The sequence below is a fragment of the Nilaparvata lugens genome, chromosome 6, assembly GCF_014356525.2.
Source record: "Nilaparvata lugens isolate BPH chromosome 6, ASM1435652v1, whole genome shotgun sequence".
NCBI classification, from domain to species: Eukaryota; Metazoa; Arthropoda; class Insecta; order Hemiptera; family Delphacidae; genus Nilaparvata; species Nilaparvata lugens.
The window spans coordinates 12,404,549-12,425,893 of NC_052509.1; the positions used below are offsets into that span (position 1 = coordinate 12,404,549).

Genomic DNA, 21,345 nt, shown 5'->3' on the forward strand with positions numbered 1-21,345 from the left:
GAGCGGATAGCGCTAGCTCTTTCTCGCTCTGCTCTGTTGCCGGATCGTCTTTTAACAATGTAGAATTAACAATTAATTGACAAAATATTTCATCTTAGTTATAAAAATTCATCATGAAATAATTGAAAAATATAATTGATTATTTTAAACGAGAATGAACAGTTAATATTAAATCAATGAACCTGAATCAGGTACCGTCTATAGAATGCATTAACAAGACAGAGGATCGGCAACTTTGTTCTGCTATCTTACTTCACTGCCATTATAACGTGGACCTCGCTATAGACCCTTCTCTGCAGGAATATTTTCCCTGTGTTATGAATATTAGGCCTTCTCCTTTCTCTAAAGCAATTATTAAAGTTTCAAGGTCATCAAGATTCAGAAAAAGTATAATTGAATGAATATAGCATAATAATATTATACATTATCAAATATTATACAAAATAATAATTAAATAAATAATTCAAGTTATATTGGTTCAATCAGATGATTGGCAAGTGATAAGAAGAAACCAAACATGAAAAACTGATCAAATCAGTGTATTGAGAAACGTCAAGCTGCATCATTCAAAAATATGGAAAAATTTGTAGTTTTGTGAAATTCTTGTAACGAAATTTGTTGAAGATGTATAAAGGAAATAGATATGGACCACCACCACCTCCCAAGCCCAAAGGAATTGCCGAAATTTGCACCGAAGATGTCAACGAAAGAAGACGGGAAACTCTTATGAAAGTTTTGAATCTCACAAGAAGTCTGAATCTCAAGTATGTTTTCTTTCATGATTTAATGTCTTTATCTGACTCTAGTTCAAGTTACATAATATGGGAATACTTCACTTTGCATATTTACATCTAACTGAACTTTGGAATATTTTTTTGAAGTTAATTGCATTTTATGAACAGTCTTTCAGACTTTCAAATTTTTAAATTAATTTATTTTCACTGAATACACTAAATACACTTTATTTTAATAACAATAACGCCGTTTAATTTTTCTAATTTTGTGCTCAAAATAACATACTTAATCGATCCCAACCAAAAATTTGATGAAAGGTATTTTGGCACTGGACGTACACTTAGCCAAAAATTTTATTAAAAGTAAGAATTTCCACAGGTTAAAATCAATCGTGAACTGAGGCCGCGACAACACCGCATTTGCCAACTGAGTTTCCAAAATATTGCGGCAATTCGATGGCACTTTCTTTAAAACTGAAGCACATAGCCACATTTTGTCAACTCGTGGAAATATTTGTTTGCAACAAAATTTTTGTTTCCTACTAAGTATGGGGAATGAAACACTAAGAAAGTTGATAACAGTTTGTTCCCTCTACGTCAACTACGCTCTCCAGACAATTTTTTTGGCAACAAGTTTCCCATTATGGTTCTCTACATTTCGGAACAGCAAATTGGTATTTAACAAGAAGGATGAAACCTACTTGTAGAAAATTGTTTCGTGGGTAACATTTTGTTGATTTGTAAACTCACCTTGGAATCATTTGAAACTGCTGTATTTAATTGATTAAAAACAAAAAATATAGTTTATATTTTTAAATTGAATATTGTTGTAGAGTTTCTATTTATTAATGCTGGTACCTTATTTCACCAATAATCGTCCCTGATATCTCTGCAAATATATACAACTTTACATAAGGTTCTAGAATTTCCAGAAACTCCTATCTAGAATATCTCTAGTTTGTATAAGATGAGTTGAAACTTGAAGTGAATATCCGTGTTGCCAATTGTGTCCATCTTTTCATGCAAACCCATAATATCACTGCATAATATATTCAAATTTACGACTCTGCATCGACTGTGTTGTCAATTGATTACATTCTGTCATATAGGCTTGAATGAAAAGATTGAAATTTGGCAACATGGATATTTTCTTAGTCTCAACTCATTTTATACAGACTAGAGTGGTCGCCAAACAGTCGATCGCGAGCTACCGGTAGCTCGTGGTGTAGTTTTTGGAAGCACACAGAAATGCTTGGGTTGGCAACCAATATTTGGCCTCAAGTGCCCAAAGAAAAATATTCGAATATTATTCAAGTTGCATTTTGTATTGTAAATTTTCTATTTTTAGTTTTATCTCTATATACCTTTTATTTATCATAATGTAAGTATTTCATCCTTGTTTTCATCTCATGGGCAACCGTAGCAGAAAAAAAGTATTTTTTTTTTGTTATGATTTATTATGCGAAGTTTCTTTATAGAGCGGAGCGACCTTACTTCTCTGAGTATTTTCAGTGTTTTATTAGGAGTAGCACACCCCAATTGGGCTTATGCCTAGGGTTGTCCACTTTTATTTTACATTTTTATATATTATTTTGTTATTTTTGTGAAATAAATGAATTGATTAATTTATAAAGTTGCATTGAGTTTGAAAGCTATGTTCAGCTCTATCTACTTGTGTAAAGCATCTTTTTCAAGTATGAAATTCATGAAAAATCTATATATGAATAGACTGACTGATGAACAACTGCATCAGAATGTCGGCTACAACATATACTACAAAGAAAATATTTGATGACCAAAAGAGTTCCACTGCTCTCATTGAAATGTACATTTCAACTTTTGTTATACGTTTTGCCATGAGATAAGTAGATTTCAACAATAGAAATGTATCTTAATAGGCAATAAAAGTGTGGAAATTTCATTTCGCGTACCGTACTTTCTTCAGTCTAATATCTTTTGGTAGCTCACTAGAAGATTTATGAATGCTATTGAAGCTACATGCTCATAAGTTTGGCGACCAGACTAGATAGATCTAGTAGATTTCAGAATCTTCTGAATCTCTTGTATTATTTTTTCCAGTAATTTGTTCAATAATTTTCTATTTGTATTTCATTCTCTACCATAGGCAAACAAACAATGTAACCAGAAAACAGTTTGTCTATCCTTTGGACGGTTCTTCTTCGAATCACCAAGGAATGCGGAGAGGAGGGAGAGGAGTAGGAGGAGGAGGAAGAGAGAACAATCAGGAACAAAGGACAAGAAGATTTGTAAATCCTGCTTTGAGCAGTCGTGGTCCTGCCCTATGTCCTTCCACCGCTTACATTACAATGATGAAACTCTGCGATCGGCTTGAAAACGACATCAAAAATGAGCAGGCTGCAAAAAACACGAAAGAATAATAGCTGAAATATGGAAATTCAACAATGGAACATTGAGAACTAATCAAAAAATCACAAAAAACTTTCATAAACTCAAATAGTTTTCCACAAATGAGAGTAGAATCTCTGTCATACAATGATGACTTGTTAGAAGTAGTAGGATGGATATTGAAACAAATAGTACAAAACAACATCAAACCTAGATGATGAAAACAAAATTGGTGAAAAGTATTCTTCAAATATTATTGAAAACTATTAATATGAATTGAACATAGATACATACATCCACTTCGTGAATACAAATTCGAAAAAACAATATCATTGAAATTGAAATTGAAAATAATCAAAAATAATGTTTTCTGTGACAATTGTTTTGCGGTCTTATGACAAGCGTCAGAGTGAAACACAACAGTCTATCACCACAATTTTACCATCTAAATTGCAAGTTAAATAAATTCAAGGTTTTATTTCAAGGTCATGAACACGTTACCTTGACCTTGCATGAGACCGCTTATTTGAAAATGAAAAATAAATTTATTTTTCCAAAAAAATATTACAAAGAGAGGCAATAAGATATTTTGTCTTCATGTAGTCCTTTCTCCCGTGTATTTTTCGAGAATTTACAACAAATAATGTATCTGGAATACAAGCGAAACAAAGATGAATCAAATTAGTGAAGATCTTTCAAGAATTTTGTGATTAATTTCATTCAAAATGTATTCGAGAGAACAAGTGTTGCAATAACAGGGAACATAACTACATTATAAATTTTTAAGAGTGTTTTTAGAATCACCAATATTATAAATTATAAGTATATTCTGGAATAAATAGTGTATTTTTCTAGTGGATTTTGACTTTAATCCATCTTCTTAATGGTTGATTGTTTTTGTTATCATTTACAGTTCTTTTTCTTCTGCTTCTTTTAAATATATGAAGAAGAAGAAGAAGAAGAATCTACAGTTATGGAATTGGGTTTTGGTTCTCAATGTTAAAACGTGATCAAGTTATACCAAAGAGAAAAGATAGCATAAGACGATATTTCATGGCATAGGTCGTTCATGATCCAAATTTCAAACCGATGTTTTGTTAACTCAAGCCGATTACTGTCGACTACTATCTATTTATACAGTTTTGGCCGGGTAAGAGTGTAAGAACGGCACAGTATGAGCGACTACCAGCGTCACATAGCTTCAAGAAAAATAAGTATTAGGACTATAGGCTAGAGTTAACAGTGAAATTTGGACCATAAACGCCCTATACCATGGGATATCTTATCATGCTATCTTTACTCTATGGTAGTTCAGACATGATGGAAATCTGGAATTTTGAAGAATTCAAAATAGGACTATAACCATCCTCGGTAAATTAAGAATCAATATGCAAAATTTCAAGTTAATCAGTTGAGTAGTTCAGACGTGATGATGCATAATTTTTTGAGAATTCTCCATCCCTTACATGTATGTAAATGCCAATTCTACTCTTTATTATATCAATATTGGGGACCGAGCTTCGCTCTGGAGTACAAAAGCATAAAAAATGTATTACGAAAGAAGAAATTATAATAACATTCATACAGAAATGTTCTATCTAATCACAGTAAATCGATATTGATTCCCAGAGGAATGCAAAAATTCTCCTCACAAAGGCCCAGTTGCACAAAAGCGGTTGAATTTTAATCCTGATTGACTTCACGTGAACCAAATCAGAGAAGACCATTTCAAAAAGATGGATCTACTGGAGTTAATCAGGATTGAAAATAACCCAGCTTTTTTGCAACTGGCACTAAGTACCCGATTGAATGATTACAAAAGTTCAACAGCTGAGTCATAATTTTGACACAGTCCTACACACATGAACTCGCTCACTCACTTCCATCACCAACAGACGTCAAAATAACTATTATCAGCTGCTTTTCCAATGATGAATAATAATTATCCTTTTAATGTCCTTCAGCGAGTTTTCCCAGGGATGAGACCTAGTGCAATCGAATCTTTATATTATAAACCTACTATGTTCTGAATTCCGAGAGAATCGTTGGAGCCGTTTTCGAGATCCGGTGAAATACAAACATATAAACATCTAAACACCCAAACATCTAAACATCCAAACATCTAAATATCTAAACATATAAACAGAAGTTGCTCGTTTGATAGTATAGGATAGAAAATATACCTCTCTATAAAAATAGTAGCCTATTTCTACACACATACTAGTATCAGTCTTATTGAGCAAGTTTGTTTACGACTCATATCCAGTCTTAGAAAGACTAAGAAAGTCCTGAAAGCACGCCTAGAAAGTACCTTAGCACCTTAGAAGAACACGCAATGTGAAAGAGTGACCGGAGAACAATGGAGAATAGGCAATAGGCAGGCAAGCCTGCCTGTTTATGAGCCTAAAAAATATTATGAGCCTGGACAATGCAATGCGGTCTCTAGAACAAAGCCTCAACAAACTTAGCCTTATTTCGCCAATGTTGCTATCCTTGTCTATCATTCAACAAAGCAGATAGCGCTCTCCTTTTCCAGCTCCGTAACGTTGCCAGATTGTTTTCAACAATGTAGAAATATGATAAATGAGCATGTCATGTGCCTTTTCCAGTGCAAGTGTATTAAATTTTCACTAAAGTGAGGTCCAAGTTATAATGGCAGTGGAAAAAGATAGGAGAACAACGTTGTTGATCCTCTGTCTTGTCAATGCCTTCTATAGACGGTAGCTGATACAGGTTTATTAATGTGATATTAACGGTTCATTCTCGTTTAAGATAATCAATTATATTTTATTTAGCAATAAATTATATTTTTCAATAATTGAATTTTCATAATTGAGATGAACTATTTTGTTAAATAATTGGTAATTCTACATTGTTGAGAAACGATATAGTAACAACAGAATAAGCGAAAAAGTGATAGCGCTATCCGCTTCGTTGAATGATAGACAAGGATGGCAATATCATTGCTAATCAAGCACTGCTATTATAACGTTGACCTCACTATAGAATCATGTTGCTTGCAGATGCTTAATTTTCCAGGCATTCTGTAGACTATTTTGTTTTTGTTGGTCCCAGCTATTGATAGCATATGGTGGTACACCATTTAATCTCTATCCTTGACTTTGAAACTCATAAAAGGCCAAAATACGTTCTTCCGAACTTGGTTCACAATAATTGAAAATTAATAATTATTGATATTATTTCAATTATTTCTAGCAAACTTTCTCGCTCACACTATGCACTTATCTTTGGAAACAAAAAATGTTAGCATGTCGAAAACTTCATGTTTTCCACTGGAACATTGACGAACATAATATTATTAATTAAATAATAACTACGATATAAAAATTATCTAGACACCAATGAAAAGAAGACATCCTCCCTGTTATTTTGAAGTAGGATTCTCACTCATCAACACATCCCATAATTTTTAAGGAAGTGACATTCAAAAGAGAACCATATTTTCGCTATGTTTTCAATCTCTTCAAGGAAACTGAATTTCAATCTTTCAATCCTTCAAACCTGAATATTTTTCAGCACTTCTGAGATATTCATATTGAGATGTAGATATTCTACATCCAATTCTGTGATTAAATAATAAATTTGACCACACTGTTCTTCTATTTTTCTCCACTGACATTACAACGTGGATCTCACTATAAAGTAGATATACTTGTGATTCAATTATATCGGTATGTCATCTCTGATCTAATGAACATTCTCGATTCTATGATCAATATTTATTTTAAATCTATAAAGGAAAGAACTGGCTTATACACGTACAGGATAGGAAATTCACGAATGACGCATCATCACATGTGAACTACTGGACTGATCAACTTGAAATTTTGCTTGTAGATTCTTAATTTACCAAGGATTGTTATAGGACTATTTTTAATACTTAAAGATTCCAGTAGGTCAAGTTATCAGTTTGTCAAGTTTTTAATTATTCCCTTGCGGAGCACGGGTTACCTGCCAGTCTCAAATATAAATGAATATTATATTTATTCGAAGTTTCAAGTTTTTTTTAGTTTGTTTTAAAGTTTTAAAATGTTTAAAAGAAAAGGATACTTCATTTTTTATATTGTTTTTATTTATTTTACTTGTTTGTTTTGCTGTAAATTCCTTCATCGTTAGTTGTCAATGCGAATCAGCTTTGATTCAGCGACAGGAAGTCGGTTCCGTTCTGGAATGTCGACCGCAAAACACATGCTACGCTGTTGCTTGTTGAAAATTCAGTGAATCACTCAAGGATCTTTGATAATTTATTAGTCGATTTCTACCGTGTTATGTCACCAATTTGTGAAATCGTGTTTTGAAAAATGGAACAAATCAATCAATTATTGGGATTTCAAGTGATTCATTCAGTGCTTAAATAATGCATTATCGACGATGATGACTATAGTGAGGTCCACGTTATAATGACAGTGGAGAAAGATAGGAGAACAATGTTGTCGAATCTCTGCCATGCCACTGCCAGAGATGGATGAATATGAGGTTTGAAACAGGCAGAGATACCTTAACCCTGAATGGAAGAAGGAGTTGAGGAAGGGTATCTGTGTAATCTTTCATTTTCCATCTTGGAATTTTTATAATTTTCATCGCCCAATCCTCTCCTTTCATTACAATCTTTCTCTCTATTTTCCTATCCAAAACTCACCTTCACCCCTCTCTCTCTCTCTCTCTCTCACTCTCTCTCTCTGCTATCTCTTCATAGTGAATGATTTAATAGAATCAACAGTTGCCAACAGTTTGTAATTGAATAATCAACAATTTCTCAAATTTCAAGCTTATTCTCAATTTCAGGTGAAAATGTTACAAGACATTAATTGAAGAGATTTTCATGCTCAATCTTTTCCACTCAATATTTTCAGTTTAAATTATATCCGAGACCTGATAATTGGAAATCTAAAATCAAACTTTGCATAGAGCTCATGGAGCTCCTGGAGCTCCTGGAATTTTTACAGATATGAGACTTGTGACAGTTGATAGAGCTTATCAATTACTATTCTAGGTATAAATTTGATCAAAATCGTTGGAGCCGTTTTCGAGAAAATCGCGAAACACCCTGTTTTTTACAACATTTTTGCAATTTTAGCCGCCATCTTGAATTGCATTTGATCGAAATTGTTCGTGTCGGATCCTTATAGAGGAAGGACCTTAAGTTTCAAATTTCAAGTCATTCCGTTAATTGGGAGATGAGATATCGTGTACACAGACGCAAATAACTCATACACACACACACACACACACACACACACACACCACACACACCACACACACACACACACACACACACACACACACACTCACACACACACATACAGACCAATACCCAAAAACCACTTTTTTGGACTCAGGGGACCTTGAAACGTATAGAAATTTAGAAATTGGGGTACCTTAATTTTTTTCGGAAAGCAATACTTTCCTTACCTGTGGTAATAGGGCAAGGAAAGTAATAATGTAGAGCTGAATCTCAATTATGAAAATGTATTATTCAATCATTGACAAATATATTTTCTTGACGAATAAATTAATTGTTTGAATTAATCAAATCATGCACTCAACATAACCTCTGGACTGTTTATTTCAAAGTATGGTTGAAAGCAGTTTTGGCTGAATGCCTGTTGTTTAAACCTGGATGTGTATCTATTGTCTATGAATGAATAAATGAATTGATTATTATAAACGTGAATGAACAGTTAATATTACATCAGATATACTGGTATCAGTTACCTTCTATAGAAAGCAGTGTCAAGGCAGAGAATATTGAACGCTATTCGACTATCTTTCTCCACTGCCATTGTAACGAGGACCTCACTATACAGAGTTTGCTAAACGTTTCTGAAAATGGAGTCTCTCTTTTGAACATATTCTTAAATTTGGGCAGTTTAATTTTTTCAAATTCCTTCCGCTATTATTTAGTTCTTCGGTCAATATTTGCAGTAGAAGTCCCTAGTTCATTTTTTTTTGATAAAGTTTTTCACTGGTTATTTCAAATAATTTATTATACAGTGATAATTCTTTGATTCTATGCTGGAACTCCCTTATCAAGGATTATAATCTATTGATTCAACATTATTTTTCCGTAGGTCAGAAAGTTCTAAAGTTTCTAAAACAGTCAGGCTCGATTCAAGACATGAGTTATAGTCTACTCTGAAACTATAGTGAGGTCCCCGTTATAATGGCAGTGGAGAAAGATAGCAGAACAACGGTGCCGATCCTCTGTCTTGTCAATGCCTTCTATAGAAGGTAGCTGATACAGGTACATTGATGTAATATTAACTGTTCATTCTCGGTTAAAATAATCAATTATATTTTATTAAACAAGAAATTATATTTTTCAAAATTTCATAACGAATTTTCATAATTGAGATGAAATATATTGTTAATATATTACTAATTCTACATTGTTAAAAGTCGATCTAGCAGCATAGCAAATAAACGAGAAAGAGATAGCGCTATCCGCCTTGTTGAATGATAGACAAGGATAGCAATACCATTGCTAATCAAACACTGCCATTATAACGTGGACTTCACTGTAGTATGAAACTAGCCTAGCCTGTCCACTGTCTATCCTGCCTTATGCTCGGTCGATTCTGGAATGTAAATTATTCCATCTGCTCTATTCTGGAATGCAAATTGTTCTATCTGCACAGTAGGGTGACCTTTTCTCCAGCGCTATCTACTATCATTATTATGTAAGTGAATATAGTTTAGGATATATTTTCCCCATTTCATTACTTTTGCAAGCAAATATCATCAACACAACTTGACTGAAATATAAAGGGAACTCTTCTCTATGGTAACATCCACTGAGAATTCGGTGAGAAGGTGGAGGTAGAGAAAGGGAAGAAGAAGGAGAAGAAAAAGAGAAAAGAAGAAGAAGAAGAAGAAGAAGAGGAAGAAGAAGAAAAAGAAGAAGAAGAAGAAGAAGAAAAGAAGAAGAAGAAGAAGAAGAAGAAGAAGAAGAAGAAGAAGAAGAAGAAGAAGAAGGAAGAAGAAGATAAGAAGAAGAAGAAGAAGAAGAAGAAGAAGAAGAAGAAGAAGAAGTGAACCACAAGTAGTGGATAGGAGAAGAATCGTTTGACATTTAATATAAAAGCAAATATATGATGTAGACATCACGTATTATAATGTAGATTGGGTCTGAATTTGTCTGCTATAATGAGCTTGAATTTTCTATACAATAATTATTTTATATAATGTGGGAAAAGTTGATGCTCTTCTTCAATCACATTAGATTGTGCCTAGATATAAAACGACTAACAGTTTTTAAATTATATTTCGAAAAACTAGAAAATTGAAAACAAAATAAAATGAAGAGAAAATAGTGTAAAGTTTCAGGTATTTTGAATTATTAAGGAATGTTTTATTTAGTCAAGGATAAACGTTTCCAATTATAGAAATGAGAAAATAAAGATTATCACGAAAACTACGACTACACCCCCGTTTCGAAAAGTCAATTTTCTGACTCCAGCTCTTTAAAGTCTAGAACTTAGCTAAATCCTTAGCTCGGAAACCGGCCCATGATGTGTGATTTGATAGTGCTTCATGCAACAGTGGGTTCAACATCATGATTCTAGTAGTTCTGTGAACAGTAGATCTCGCGCAGTTATAACGACGTCCCAAACCATAAGCACATCCAAACTGATAAACTAACTATTTATTTGATCAGATCATGGTTACACAAGATTTAATTATCATATAACGCTTTCCGGAGTTTTGCGCGAGAAAACCAGAAAACATCTAGGCGCCCAGACGAGCTGTTATAAGTTCTTTGCATCCTAATTTTAATAGTGCATAAAAATTGCATTCAATGAGGCATGCAATTTATAGTCTACACAGCTGCTAATTTTTTACCAAGTTACATTGAGATAGTCAACTCGACAGCTGATTTATGATGAATAAATCTATAGTCTGATTTTCACTCTAATATTGACGTATGAAGGAGGCTCCTTTTTCCTTTTATATTATCCTTGAAATGCAAAATTTCCAAAAACCTTGTATATACGTCGACGCGCAATTTAAAAAGGAACATACCTGTCAAATTTCATGAAAATCTAAATGCACAACATATAAACATATAAACATTTGAACATTCAAACATTTAAACATTAAGAGAAATGCCAAACCGTCGACTTGAATCTTAGACCTCACTTCGCTTGATCAATTATAATGAACATAATATTATTCCAACTGGAATTATTTCAGAAGTTTTTAGCACGACAAAATAAAAATGACATTGATGGTGGTAAGACGTAGAAGAACAAGACGAAGAAGAAGAAGAAGAAAATTAAATAATAAGAAAGAGTAGACGAGTTACTAATATAGTTGAGAGCTCGAATCAATAAAATGTATTGAGAGCTTATAGCTGTTGTTGTCACACGTCATAGAGTTGCAAATTTGATATCAGAAGAAAATAGATTGGCGGGGAAAAATGAAACACATAAATTCGTTTAGATGATTTTATATTGGCTAAGCCAGCAGACACGACTGATCATTCATCAATAGCGAAGAAACACACTTCTTAGATAATTATTTAATGTAGTTCGATCTTTTCGATTGTGACATTTCTGACTTGCTTTCGCACATTTCAATGAATGTGGCTTGCTTTGCTCATACACCGCGTCCTGTTTTGGATAACTAGATGGAAATGTCAAGGACACGAAGAAAACTTGACGATAAAGATGACAAGAGAAGACACTTACAAGAATTTCGGTGATTTGGTGACTTTTTAACTCAATTTATTGAATGGAATCGATGAGAGAATTAGTTGGAGGAAAAATTTTGTTTGAGTTTGTATTGTGGAGGAGAAGGAGAAAAAGAATAAGAAGAAAGAGGAGGAGGAGAAGGAGAAGGAAAAGGAAAAGAAGAAGAGGAGGGAGAAGGAGAAAGAAAAGGAGACGGTGGAGGAGTAGGAGAATAAGAAGAAGAAGAAGAAGAAGAAGAAGAAGATGGAGAAGAAAAAGAAAAAAGAAGAAATGTAGAAGAAAACAGAAGAATGAGAGGAAGAAGAATAAAGAGAATAGGAAGGAAAGGAAAAAGATGAGGAAGGATGAGGTGAAGGACTATATGGAGGAGGAAGAAGAATACGACAGGAGAAGAAGAAGAAGATAAGAAGAAGAAGAAAAAGAAGAAGAGAAGAAGAGACAAGAAGAAGAGAGCAGGAGGAGGTAGGAGAAGAAGAAAAAGAAGAAGAAGAAGACAGGAGAATTAGAGAAAGAATTGGATAAAGAAAAAGAATAATTGGAGGAGGAAAGAGGGGAAGAAGTAGAAGAAAAAGAAGAAGAACCAGAATGAGTGATACGTTTTTCCTCTGTATCCTTCTTATTCTACCTCTTTATTCCCCTTCTCATTTAGAATATCTCAGAGTAACAGGAAAGACCCACAGTGGAAAATCAGGTGATGCTGATCGTGTATATAGTGAGGTCCACGTTATAATGGCAGTGGAGAAAGATAGCAGAACAACGTTGCCGATCCTCTGTCTTGACAATACCTTCTATACACGGTAGCTGATACAGGTTTATTGATTAACTGTTCATTCTCATTTAAAATGATCAATTATATTTTATTAAGCAAGAAATTATATTTTTCAATAATTTCATAATTAAGATGAAATATTTTGTTAATTAATTTATTATTAATATTCTACATTGTTTAAGACTATCTATAACAAAGCGAGAAAGAGAGATAGCGTTATCCGCTTTGTTGAATTATATAGACAAGGATAGCAATACCATTGCTAATCAAACACTGCCATTATAACGTGGACCTTAGTGTAGTGATTCATCAGGCATTTCCTCTCCAACTCCACTTTCTTCCAAAGTGAGATCCGAACTGTCTGCATTCCTTGCTAATAATATATCATGGCTTCCCATTCAATCTTTTCCGACACTTCACAGTCAATCATACTTTTCAAAAATCGTCTTTCTATAGTGAGGTCCACGTTATAATGGCAGTATTTGATTAGAATTGATGTTGCTATCCGTGTCTATCATCCGACAAAGCAGGTAGCCTTATCCTTCTCTAGCTCTGCAAAGTTGCCAGATCGTGTTCTAATGATGTAAAAATATAATTAATTAACAAAATATCAAATCTCATTCATTGAAATAATTATTCAAATATTGAAAAATGTATTCCCTCAACAAATACTAATTGAATATAATTCAGTTCAAACAATAATGTACAGTTGATATTACATCAGATTTGCCAAAATCAGTTATGATTTATAGAATTATCAAGATTATTAGCTCAGACTAGCAGGTAACCCGTGCTCCGCAAGGGTTTATTCTAAAACATCACAAACTGAAAACTTGACGTAATCAAATCTTGGAAAATTGATAATAGGCCTACAACCATCCTCGGTTAATTAAGAATCTTTATGTAAAATTTCAAGTTAATCAGTCCAGTAGTTCAGACGTGATGATGCGTCAAACATAATTATCCTATCCCGTACGTGTATAAGCCAGTTCTTTCCTTTATTATATTATAGACTAGCCGTCAGGCTCGCTTCGCTCGCCTGCATGTAGACCTCAGCGGAACCTCTACCGAATTTGAACGTATTATGTCAATTTGATCACGAAAAACACCTGTTACTATATCGGCGTATCTTTGGCGATCAAAATTCTTCCACCTCAGTTAAACTTGTGTACCGTACGGATTTTTTTAATATATTTCCATCAATTATTGAAAAAGGTGAGGAAACGCAGAAAAGCTGAGAAAACGCTAATTTTGGCTAATTGGATAAATTGGTATTTAGGAGGTCCTGGATAAATGCATTTCAATCTTCAACTTGGTACCAACCTAACAAAATCAACTCAACTTAATGCCAACCTGACAAAATTATTAATTTAGTTACCAGTTAACAACTGTTTCGAAGAGGTACTCTCTCTAGATTATAGTTCTATATTAACATATGGTATGGACATTTTAATATTATAATTTTAAGATATTGGAATAAGATGAATATACATGCTAAAAGAACTTTAAACCTTTAAAAACCATCCTTAGAGTAGAAATATCGCCAAAAGATTTGTTAGTGCGCCTCTAAAGGGCCAACTGAACATACCTACCAAATTTGAACGTTTTTGGTCCGGTAGATTTTTAGTTCTGCGAGTGAGTGAGTGAGTCAGTCAGTCAGTCAGTCAGTCAGTGAGTGCCATTTCGCTTTTATATATATAGATAAATCAACAACTAATACCAATAAAAACACAGATTCCGGTCGTATTGAATAAGGCAGTGGCTAGACAAAGAATCGTGAACGCTGTTCTCCTATCTCTCTCTACTGCCATTATAACGTGGACATCACTATAGTTGTGAAAGGACCTTCTGTCCTTTTTTAGCGGCTGTCAATTCTAATTTGATGGACAGTTTTGCACTGGCAAAATAATTGGTAATTGAAGCCTGTGTATTACATATCTATGTAACTTACTATGTATCTTCAGATCATATCCATATTATATATTATGTATATGATTCACACCAGTACACTGAACCTCTCACATGAAAAAATCTGTAATTTTCACTTCAAAATGTCGGCATACCTTATACCTTGCTCCCCATTGCAGACATTTTGAAAGAATCTTTCGACTCCTAGTCAGCTGACATACACGTCCAACATAACTAATATGCTAGCATATAAAATATGTTGATCATTGCCTTATATGTCGGCCACATATATCGCGTGTAAAATCGCCATTAACGGCGTAAGACATGTTCGATAACCATTAACGGACAGACACTTCCATTTTTTTCAAATCACTCCTGAAATGAGGAGAAAATTCTGGTTTAAATTGATACATATTCGCGATACAGATCATGATATACATATATTCATCTGTAGATGACAATCCAGATCATTATTGATTCATATTTATATATTTTCTACTACAGATTACATGAATGCCCTATTGGAAGAGAGATTGGATAGACGTGTGGAATGTCCAGTATATAATGTTGGAATATACGGGTTCAAAGATCTAGCTTTCTAAACACACTTTTACAAAAAATAGATTTCTAGAATATTTATATCATTTGCAAAAGATCACTGGAAGAGTGAGTTCAATGTACAGTCATTATTTAACACCTCTCTGTATGTTATTTGTAGTTGTTATGAAATATATTTCCCTGTTTGTTTTGCCTTTTCAATTAAATGAGAAAGATGAGAGATGTCAAGTGTTTGTATAATAATTTGAATTTATAGATAAGTTATTTATAGTGTTGTTGAAGCTGGAGTTATAGCAGGTGTTATATATTCTTATTATTCATTTATTTATTTATTTATATATGGATAGATACAAGATCATTCTCAACTATAAATGATCGGAACAACAGGCATAAAGCCCAAAACTTTTCCTTTCCAAAATTTGGATAGAAATTGTCCAAAAATAGGTTATGTTTACACTTCATAAGTTTTGTGCAATTTTGATTACATTATGTATGTAATGGTTGTTGATTGTAATATGGAGAAAAGATGGCATAAAAATATATTTATTCCATGGTATAGAGCGTTCATGTTCAAAATTTAACCTTTATCAAAAGCCGACAGCCCTAGTATTTGTTTTTTGTGGAGCTACTATAGTGGGGTCCACGTTTTAATGGCAGTGGAGAAAGATAGGAGAACAACGTTGCCGATCCTCTGTCTTGTCAATGCCTTCTATAGACGGTAGCTTATACAGGTTTAGTGATGTGATAATAACGGTCCATTTTCGTTCAAAATAATCAATTATATTTTATTAAGCAAGAAATCATATTTTTCAATAATTTCATAATGAATTTTCATAATTAAGATGAAATATTATTTTAATTAATTATCAATAATTCTAGATTGTTAGATGACTATCTGGCAACAGAGCAAAGCGAGAAAGAGATAGCGCTATCCGCTATTTGTTGAATTGAGTTTGTTTTTCGGTAATTCTTCAGAATATTATATTTTTAATATGTGAATATTTCCTATTTTAGTCATAATAATGTAAAATATTCGTTCTATGTTTAGTTTTGAAGCATCTAAATTTGAAAATCTAGTTTGTGAAAATACTTGAGGACTGAAAATTTTGTGAATTGAAGAACTACAAGTCTTGACCTATTTAGGACTATGATTGTGTTATCTGAATTTGGGAGAGGAATAGCACAAGGTTACCTTATTTTTCCTCTCCCTATCATTTTGACAATGTACTCATTGTATTAAAAGTAAAAAATGAATTAATAACAAATGAATGAATAAAGAATGAATGATAGACAAGGATTGCAATACCATTGCTAATCAAACACTGCCATTATAACGTGGACTTCACTATAGTGACGGTTCTAAGGGACGGTTCTAGTAACAATTTGAGCAACTAGATAAAAACTGTTTAAATTGATAGCTCAAGCAATTATGCATATATAAGAACACAGATTACAATCGTGTCCATCTGGTGTAACAGTGATCCGCAATAATTTATCACTACCATTGCATATACAGTGATGACAGTTAATTTAATTTGAAATAATTGCAATAAATCTTGGCTCGAAGCTTTAGTTTCACATCGAGACTATAAATCATGAAATGAAGTATTCTACCACAGGTTAGAGAACATCCATGCAAATGTTATTGGTATATACATGATACATAATATGAAGTTTTTAAGCTTGGTATAGTTTATTATGTAGTAACTACCTTTCAAACAGGATTGAGTAACATGTTAACAAAAAAGTAACTGTTACTGGGATGTAACTGTTACTGAAATGAATCGTGACCTATTGGTAATTGACCAGGTTTTTTTGGATGATGATTTATCATAAGGTTTGCACTAGATATACATGATGCGGAATCGTATAATGATTTTGACGATGCCATGCATTTGTATAAAAATCTGGTGTGGCGCACTCACACAACTTTCCTTGCCGTTATGAAAATTGGTCACCTGACGCTAGTGTTCCCGCGCATCTCAAGTCTACTATTCAAAGATTTGAGCCGACACACATGAGGTCTGCTATCTCTTCATAGTGAATGATTTAATAGAATCAACAATAATTTGCAATTGAATAATCACATTTTCTCGAATTTAAAGCTAATTTTCAATTTTAGGTGAAAATGTTACTGAACATTAATTGTAGAGATTTTCATGCTCAATCTACTCCACTTGATTTTTTTTTGTTTCAATTGTATCTGAAGCCTGATAATTGGTAATCTATCTGCATTGATGGGGCGGAGCTCCTGAAATTTTTACAGATATGGGACTTGTGGCAGTTGATAGAGCTTATCGATGACTATTTTAGGTATGAATTTGATCAAAATCGTTGGAGCCGTTTCCGAGAAAATCACGAAAAACCCTGTTTTTGACAACATTTTCGCCATTTTAGTCGCCATCTTGAATTGCATTTGATCGAAATTGTTCGTGTCGGATCCTTATAGTGTAAGGACCTTAAGTTCCAAATTTCAAGTCATTCCGTTAATTGGGAGATGAGATATCGTGTACACAGACGCACATACACTCATACACACACACACACACACAACACACACACCACACACACACACACACACCACACACACACCACACACACACACACACACACCACACACACACACACACCACACACACACACACACACACACATACAGACCAATACCAAAAACCACTTTTCGGACTCAGGGGACCTTGAAACGTATAGAAATTTAGAAATTTGTGTACCTTAATTTTTTTCGGAAAGCAATACTTTCCTTACCTATGGTAATAGGGCAAGGAAAGTAAAAATGTTCTCTGCAATAAAGAAACTTGAATCTTGAGCCTTGAGTGAAAAAGAGCATAAGAATATATCTCATGGTATAGAAAGTTTATATTCCAAATTTCAAGTCGATTTTTTGTTAACCCAAGACAATTACTGTCGACTACTGTCTATCATTACTGTGTTGTTGGGAGTGTAAGAGTGTAAGAACGGCACAGTATGAGAGACTACCAGCGTCACAACATAGCTCCACGAAAAATAACTTGCCAGAACTATCAGCTTGAGTAGGTATCTATTGAAAATTAGAGCTTGAGAAGCATAAACCATGGAATATCTTCTTGTGCTATTTTTTCTCTATGACAAGAGACATACATCAGTGAGGCATCATATAGTAAGGTCCGCGTTATAATGGCAGTGTTTGAATAGCAATGATATTGCTATCCTTGTCTATCATTCAACAAAGTGGATAGCGCTATCTCTTTCTCGCTTTGTTCTGTTGCCAGATCGTCTTTTAACAATGTAGAATTGATAATAGATTAGCAAACCATTTCATCTTAATTATGAAAATCCATTATTAAATTATTGAAAGATATAATGTTTCGCTCAATGAAATATAATTGATTATCTTAAACGAGAATTAACAGTTACTATTACATCAATAAACCTGTATCGCTACCGTCTATAGAAGGCATTGACAAGACGGAGGATCGGCAACGTTCTTCTCCTATCTTTTTCCACTGTCATTACAACGTGGAACCTCACTATACATCAAGGTATGATTGTTTTCATCATATTTTCTTCCGGGACACGATTTGACCAAATTTGGTCATTGGAATAAAATTATGATTTCAGAATTAGTGATATTGATACGAATTTTGACCACTTCTCAACGCCAAAAAATGAATTTTTCCATAAGATGAATAATGAGCTAATTCTCATTAATTTGTAGAAGTGCTCATATTTCGGACTATGTGTAAGCTTAAGTTATCTAAATTTGAGAGAGGAATAGCACAAGGTTACCTTTTTTACTCTCCCTATCATTTTTTATGATGAACTTGTTGTATAAATCAATCAATGAAAGAATCAATCAATGCTTGTATGACAATTTTTTTTAATTTGAATGTAAATAATGATGGTTTAGTGAAATATTTCTATTCAATTTGGGTTTCAACTTATCTAAATTTTAAATTCCCAGTTTATATTCTAGATTCAAAATTTGACAAAACTTATGAAGTGATAAACATAACCTTTTTTGGACAATTTCTATCCAAATTTGGGAAAGGAACAGTTGTGGGCTTTAAGCCTGTTGTCCTTTACCAATCATTCATAGTTAAGAATGATATTGTACCTATCAATGTATAAATAAAGAGATAAAAACAGGTGTATCCGTTAGGCCTTCAGGTGCAATATTCCTTCCTTTATAATATTAAAGATAGCTAGATATATCTGATAGATAAGACTGGTCAAGTTCCAAACGTTTTTTCCACGACTTTCACACAATCATCTTCCAACAAGCCGTTCCACAACCAACATGCATTTACAAAGAGACCGCTCCTGAAATAATTTACACACAGCAGAAACAGATCACCCTGGGGCCATACAATCAGAGTTCAACCTCTTCAAATCATTCTTTCTCTCTCTCTCTCTCTCGATCACTCTATCTCTCTCCTATTCCTCTCATTCATATTCCATCAGTAGCCAACCGATTACAAATCAACGTTTATGAGACACAAAAATGACATAATGTCCGTGTAATGTGTGCTCGTCGGATTCACTTACAACTGGCAGCATCTCTTATGGGAATACAGCAATGCTTCCCATGCAAATAACGCTGACAGGTCGAGTGAAATAGCTACTGGAAAGATGATTGAACCACGCCCATGCTGAAGCTATAGAAATCTATGAATATATAGTGATAGAATACATGCTAAAGTTCATGCAAAAGATATAGTCATAAATATATAGTAATTCAATACATGCTAAAGTCCATACTAAGGCTATAATAATCTATAAATATATAGTAATACCATACAAATCAAAGTCCAAGCCAAAGATATAATAGACTATGAATATATAGTAATACAATACAAGCTAAATTCCATTCCAACCCTATACAAATCTATGGATATATAGTAATAGGATGCATTTGTTAAAGCAAGTGGCATTATAGACGCGATATGTGGCGGAGTCAGACATTATTGTTATTGCAACGGCTGATAATACAAGTCCAGGCATTTGTATAATTATCTACAGTGGCCATCAGCTGTGGAAATTATTGCAAGTTCATTCTTGTGGTATGGAAGCCACGCTTATTACCTCTATCTACAGGTATGCTGATAAATACAGATATGTAGAGCAAGAATGGACAGCCTTATTTGTTTATAATACAGTTATACTATGTCTAGATCCAGCGAAAACCCTTGAATATTCATATACAGTTATACTAAGTATATTTGGGCGTAGTCATGCATCTTATCATCTCCATCTACAGATATTTATAAAACACAAATAGTGAACATAGACTATGTGTAATGGAACAATATGTGTACAAACCCTTATTTATGTATATTTGTGTATTTATGTTATAGACTCTTTTCAAGTCTAGACTCACTATTCTACACTAGTAGGTAACCCTTTCTCGGCAAGAGACTAATACAAAACTAGACAAACTGAAAACTTGAACTACTAGAATCTTGAAGAATTGGAAATAGGCCTAGAACCATCCTCGGTAAATTGAGAATCTAGTTGCAAAATTTCAAATTAATTAGTTGAGTAGTTGAGACTTGATGATCCGTCATTCGTGAATTTCCTATGCCGTACGTGTATAAGCCGATTCTTTCCTTTATCGTATTATAAAAAAATATCGGGGCACTGAGCTTCGCTCGTTATTTATTTATTGATAAACAGAACACAATTCTTTAGAATGATTGGGGAAGGACAAATAGGCACAGCCCAAAACTGTTTCTTCCCCGAATTTTGATTTATACACTATAAATGGTCCAAAAAGTAGGTTATGTTCCATACACTTGGATTCAGGTCCAATTTTCAGTCCAAATATTTAAAAATGGGGAAAGTTCTAATTTAGATTGTTTACAAACCAAATTGAATGAAAAAAACACTCACTAATCACTTAAAACTATAAAATAATAAATAGCTTTGAATATAATGATATACCATGTCATGTCAACAAATCGGATTATTTTGATCGAGTCTATTAAAATTTCTAGATTTCTCGCGAGATACGGTAAACTGATTGATTGCACAGCTGATCTCCAACACAGGCACACGCATCTTCTGTTATCGACAGATAACGAAATTATCATATGTTTTTTCAAGGATGGATAATTATTATCCTTTTCATGTCCTTCAGCGAGTTTTCCCAAGGATGAGATCTAGTGCAATCGAATGTTTATATCATAAACCTACTATGTTCCAAATTTCGTGAAAATCGTTAGAGCCGTATTCGAGATCCGTTGGACATAAATAACCAGATAACCATATATAAATACAGAAATTGCTCGCTTAATATAAT

At 33.5% G+C, this 21,345-nt stretch overlaps 1 protein-coding gene across 1 annotated transcript; it reads left to right on the plus strand.

Moving 5' to 3' along the window:
• Positions 1-269: 269 nt before the first annotated feature.
• Positions 270-3,960, plus strand: LOC111054657. Its single transcript, XM_022341721.2, has 2 exons — positions 270-764; positions 2,860-3,960. The coding sequence occupies exons 1-2, from the start codon at positions 625-627 to the stop codon at positions 3,131-3,133; spliced, it is 414 nt and encodes a 137-aa protein (XP_022197413.2). The 5' UTR covers positions 270-624; the 3' UTR covers positions 3,134-3,960.
• The last annotated feature ends 17,385 nt before the right edge of the window (positions 3,961-21,345 follow it).

Excerpts from the sequence above, each read along its gene's own strand:
- LOC111054657 (XM_022341721.2), top strand. The coding sequence starts at position 625 with ATGTATAAAGGAAATAGATATGGACCACCACCACCTCCCAAGCCCAAA. Across the intron at positions 765-2,859 it reads ACAAGAAGTCTGAATCTCAA|GCAAACAAACAATGTAACCA; the intron begins GTATGTTTTCTT and ends TCTCTACCATAG.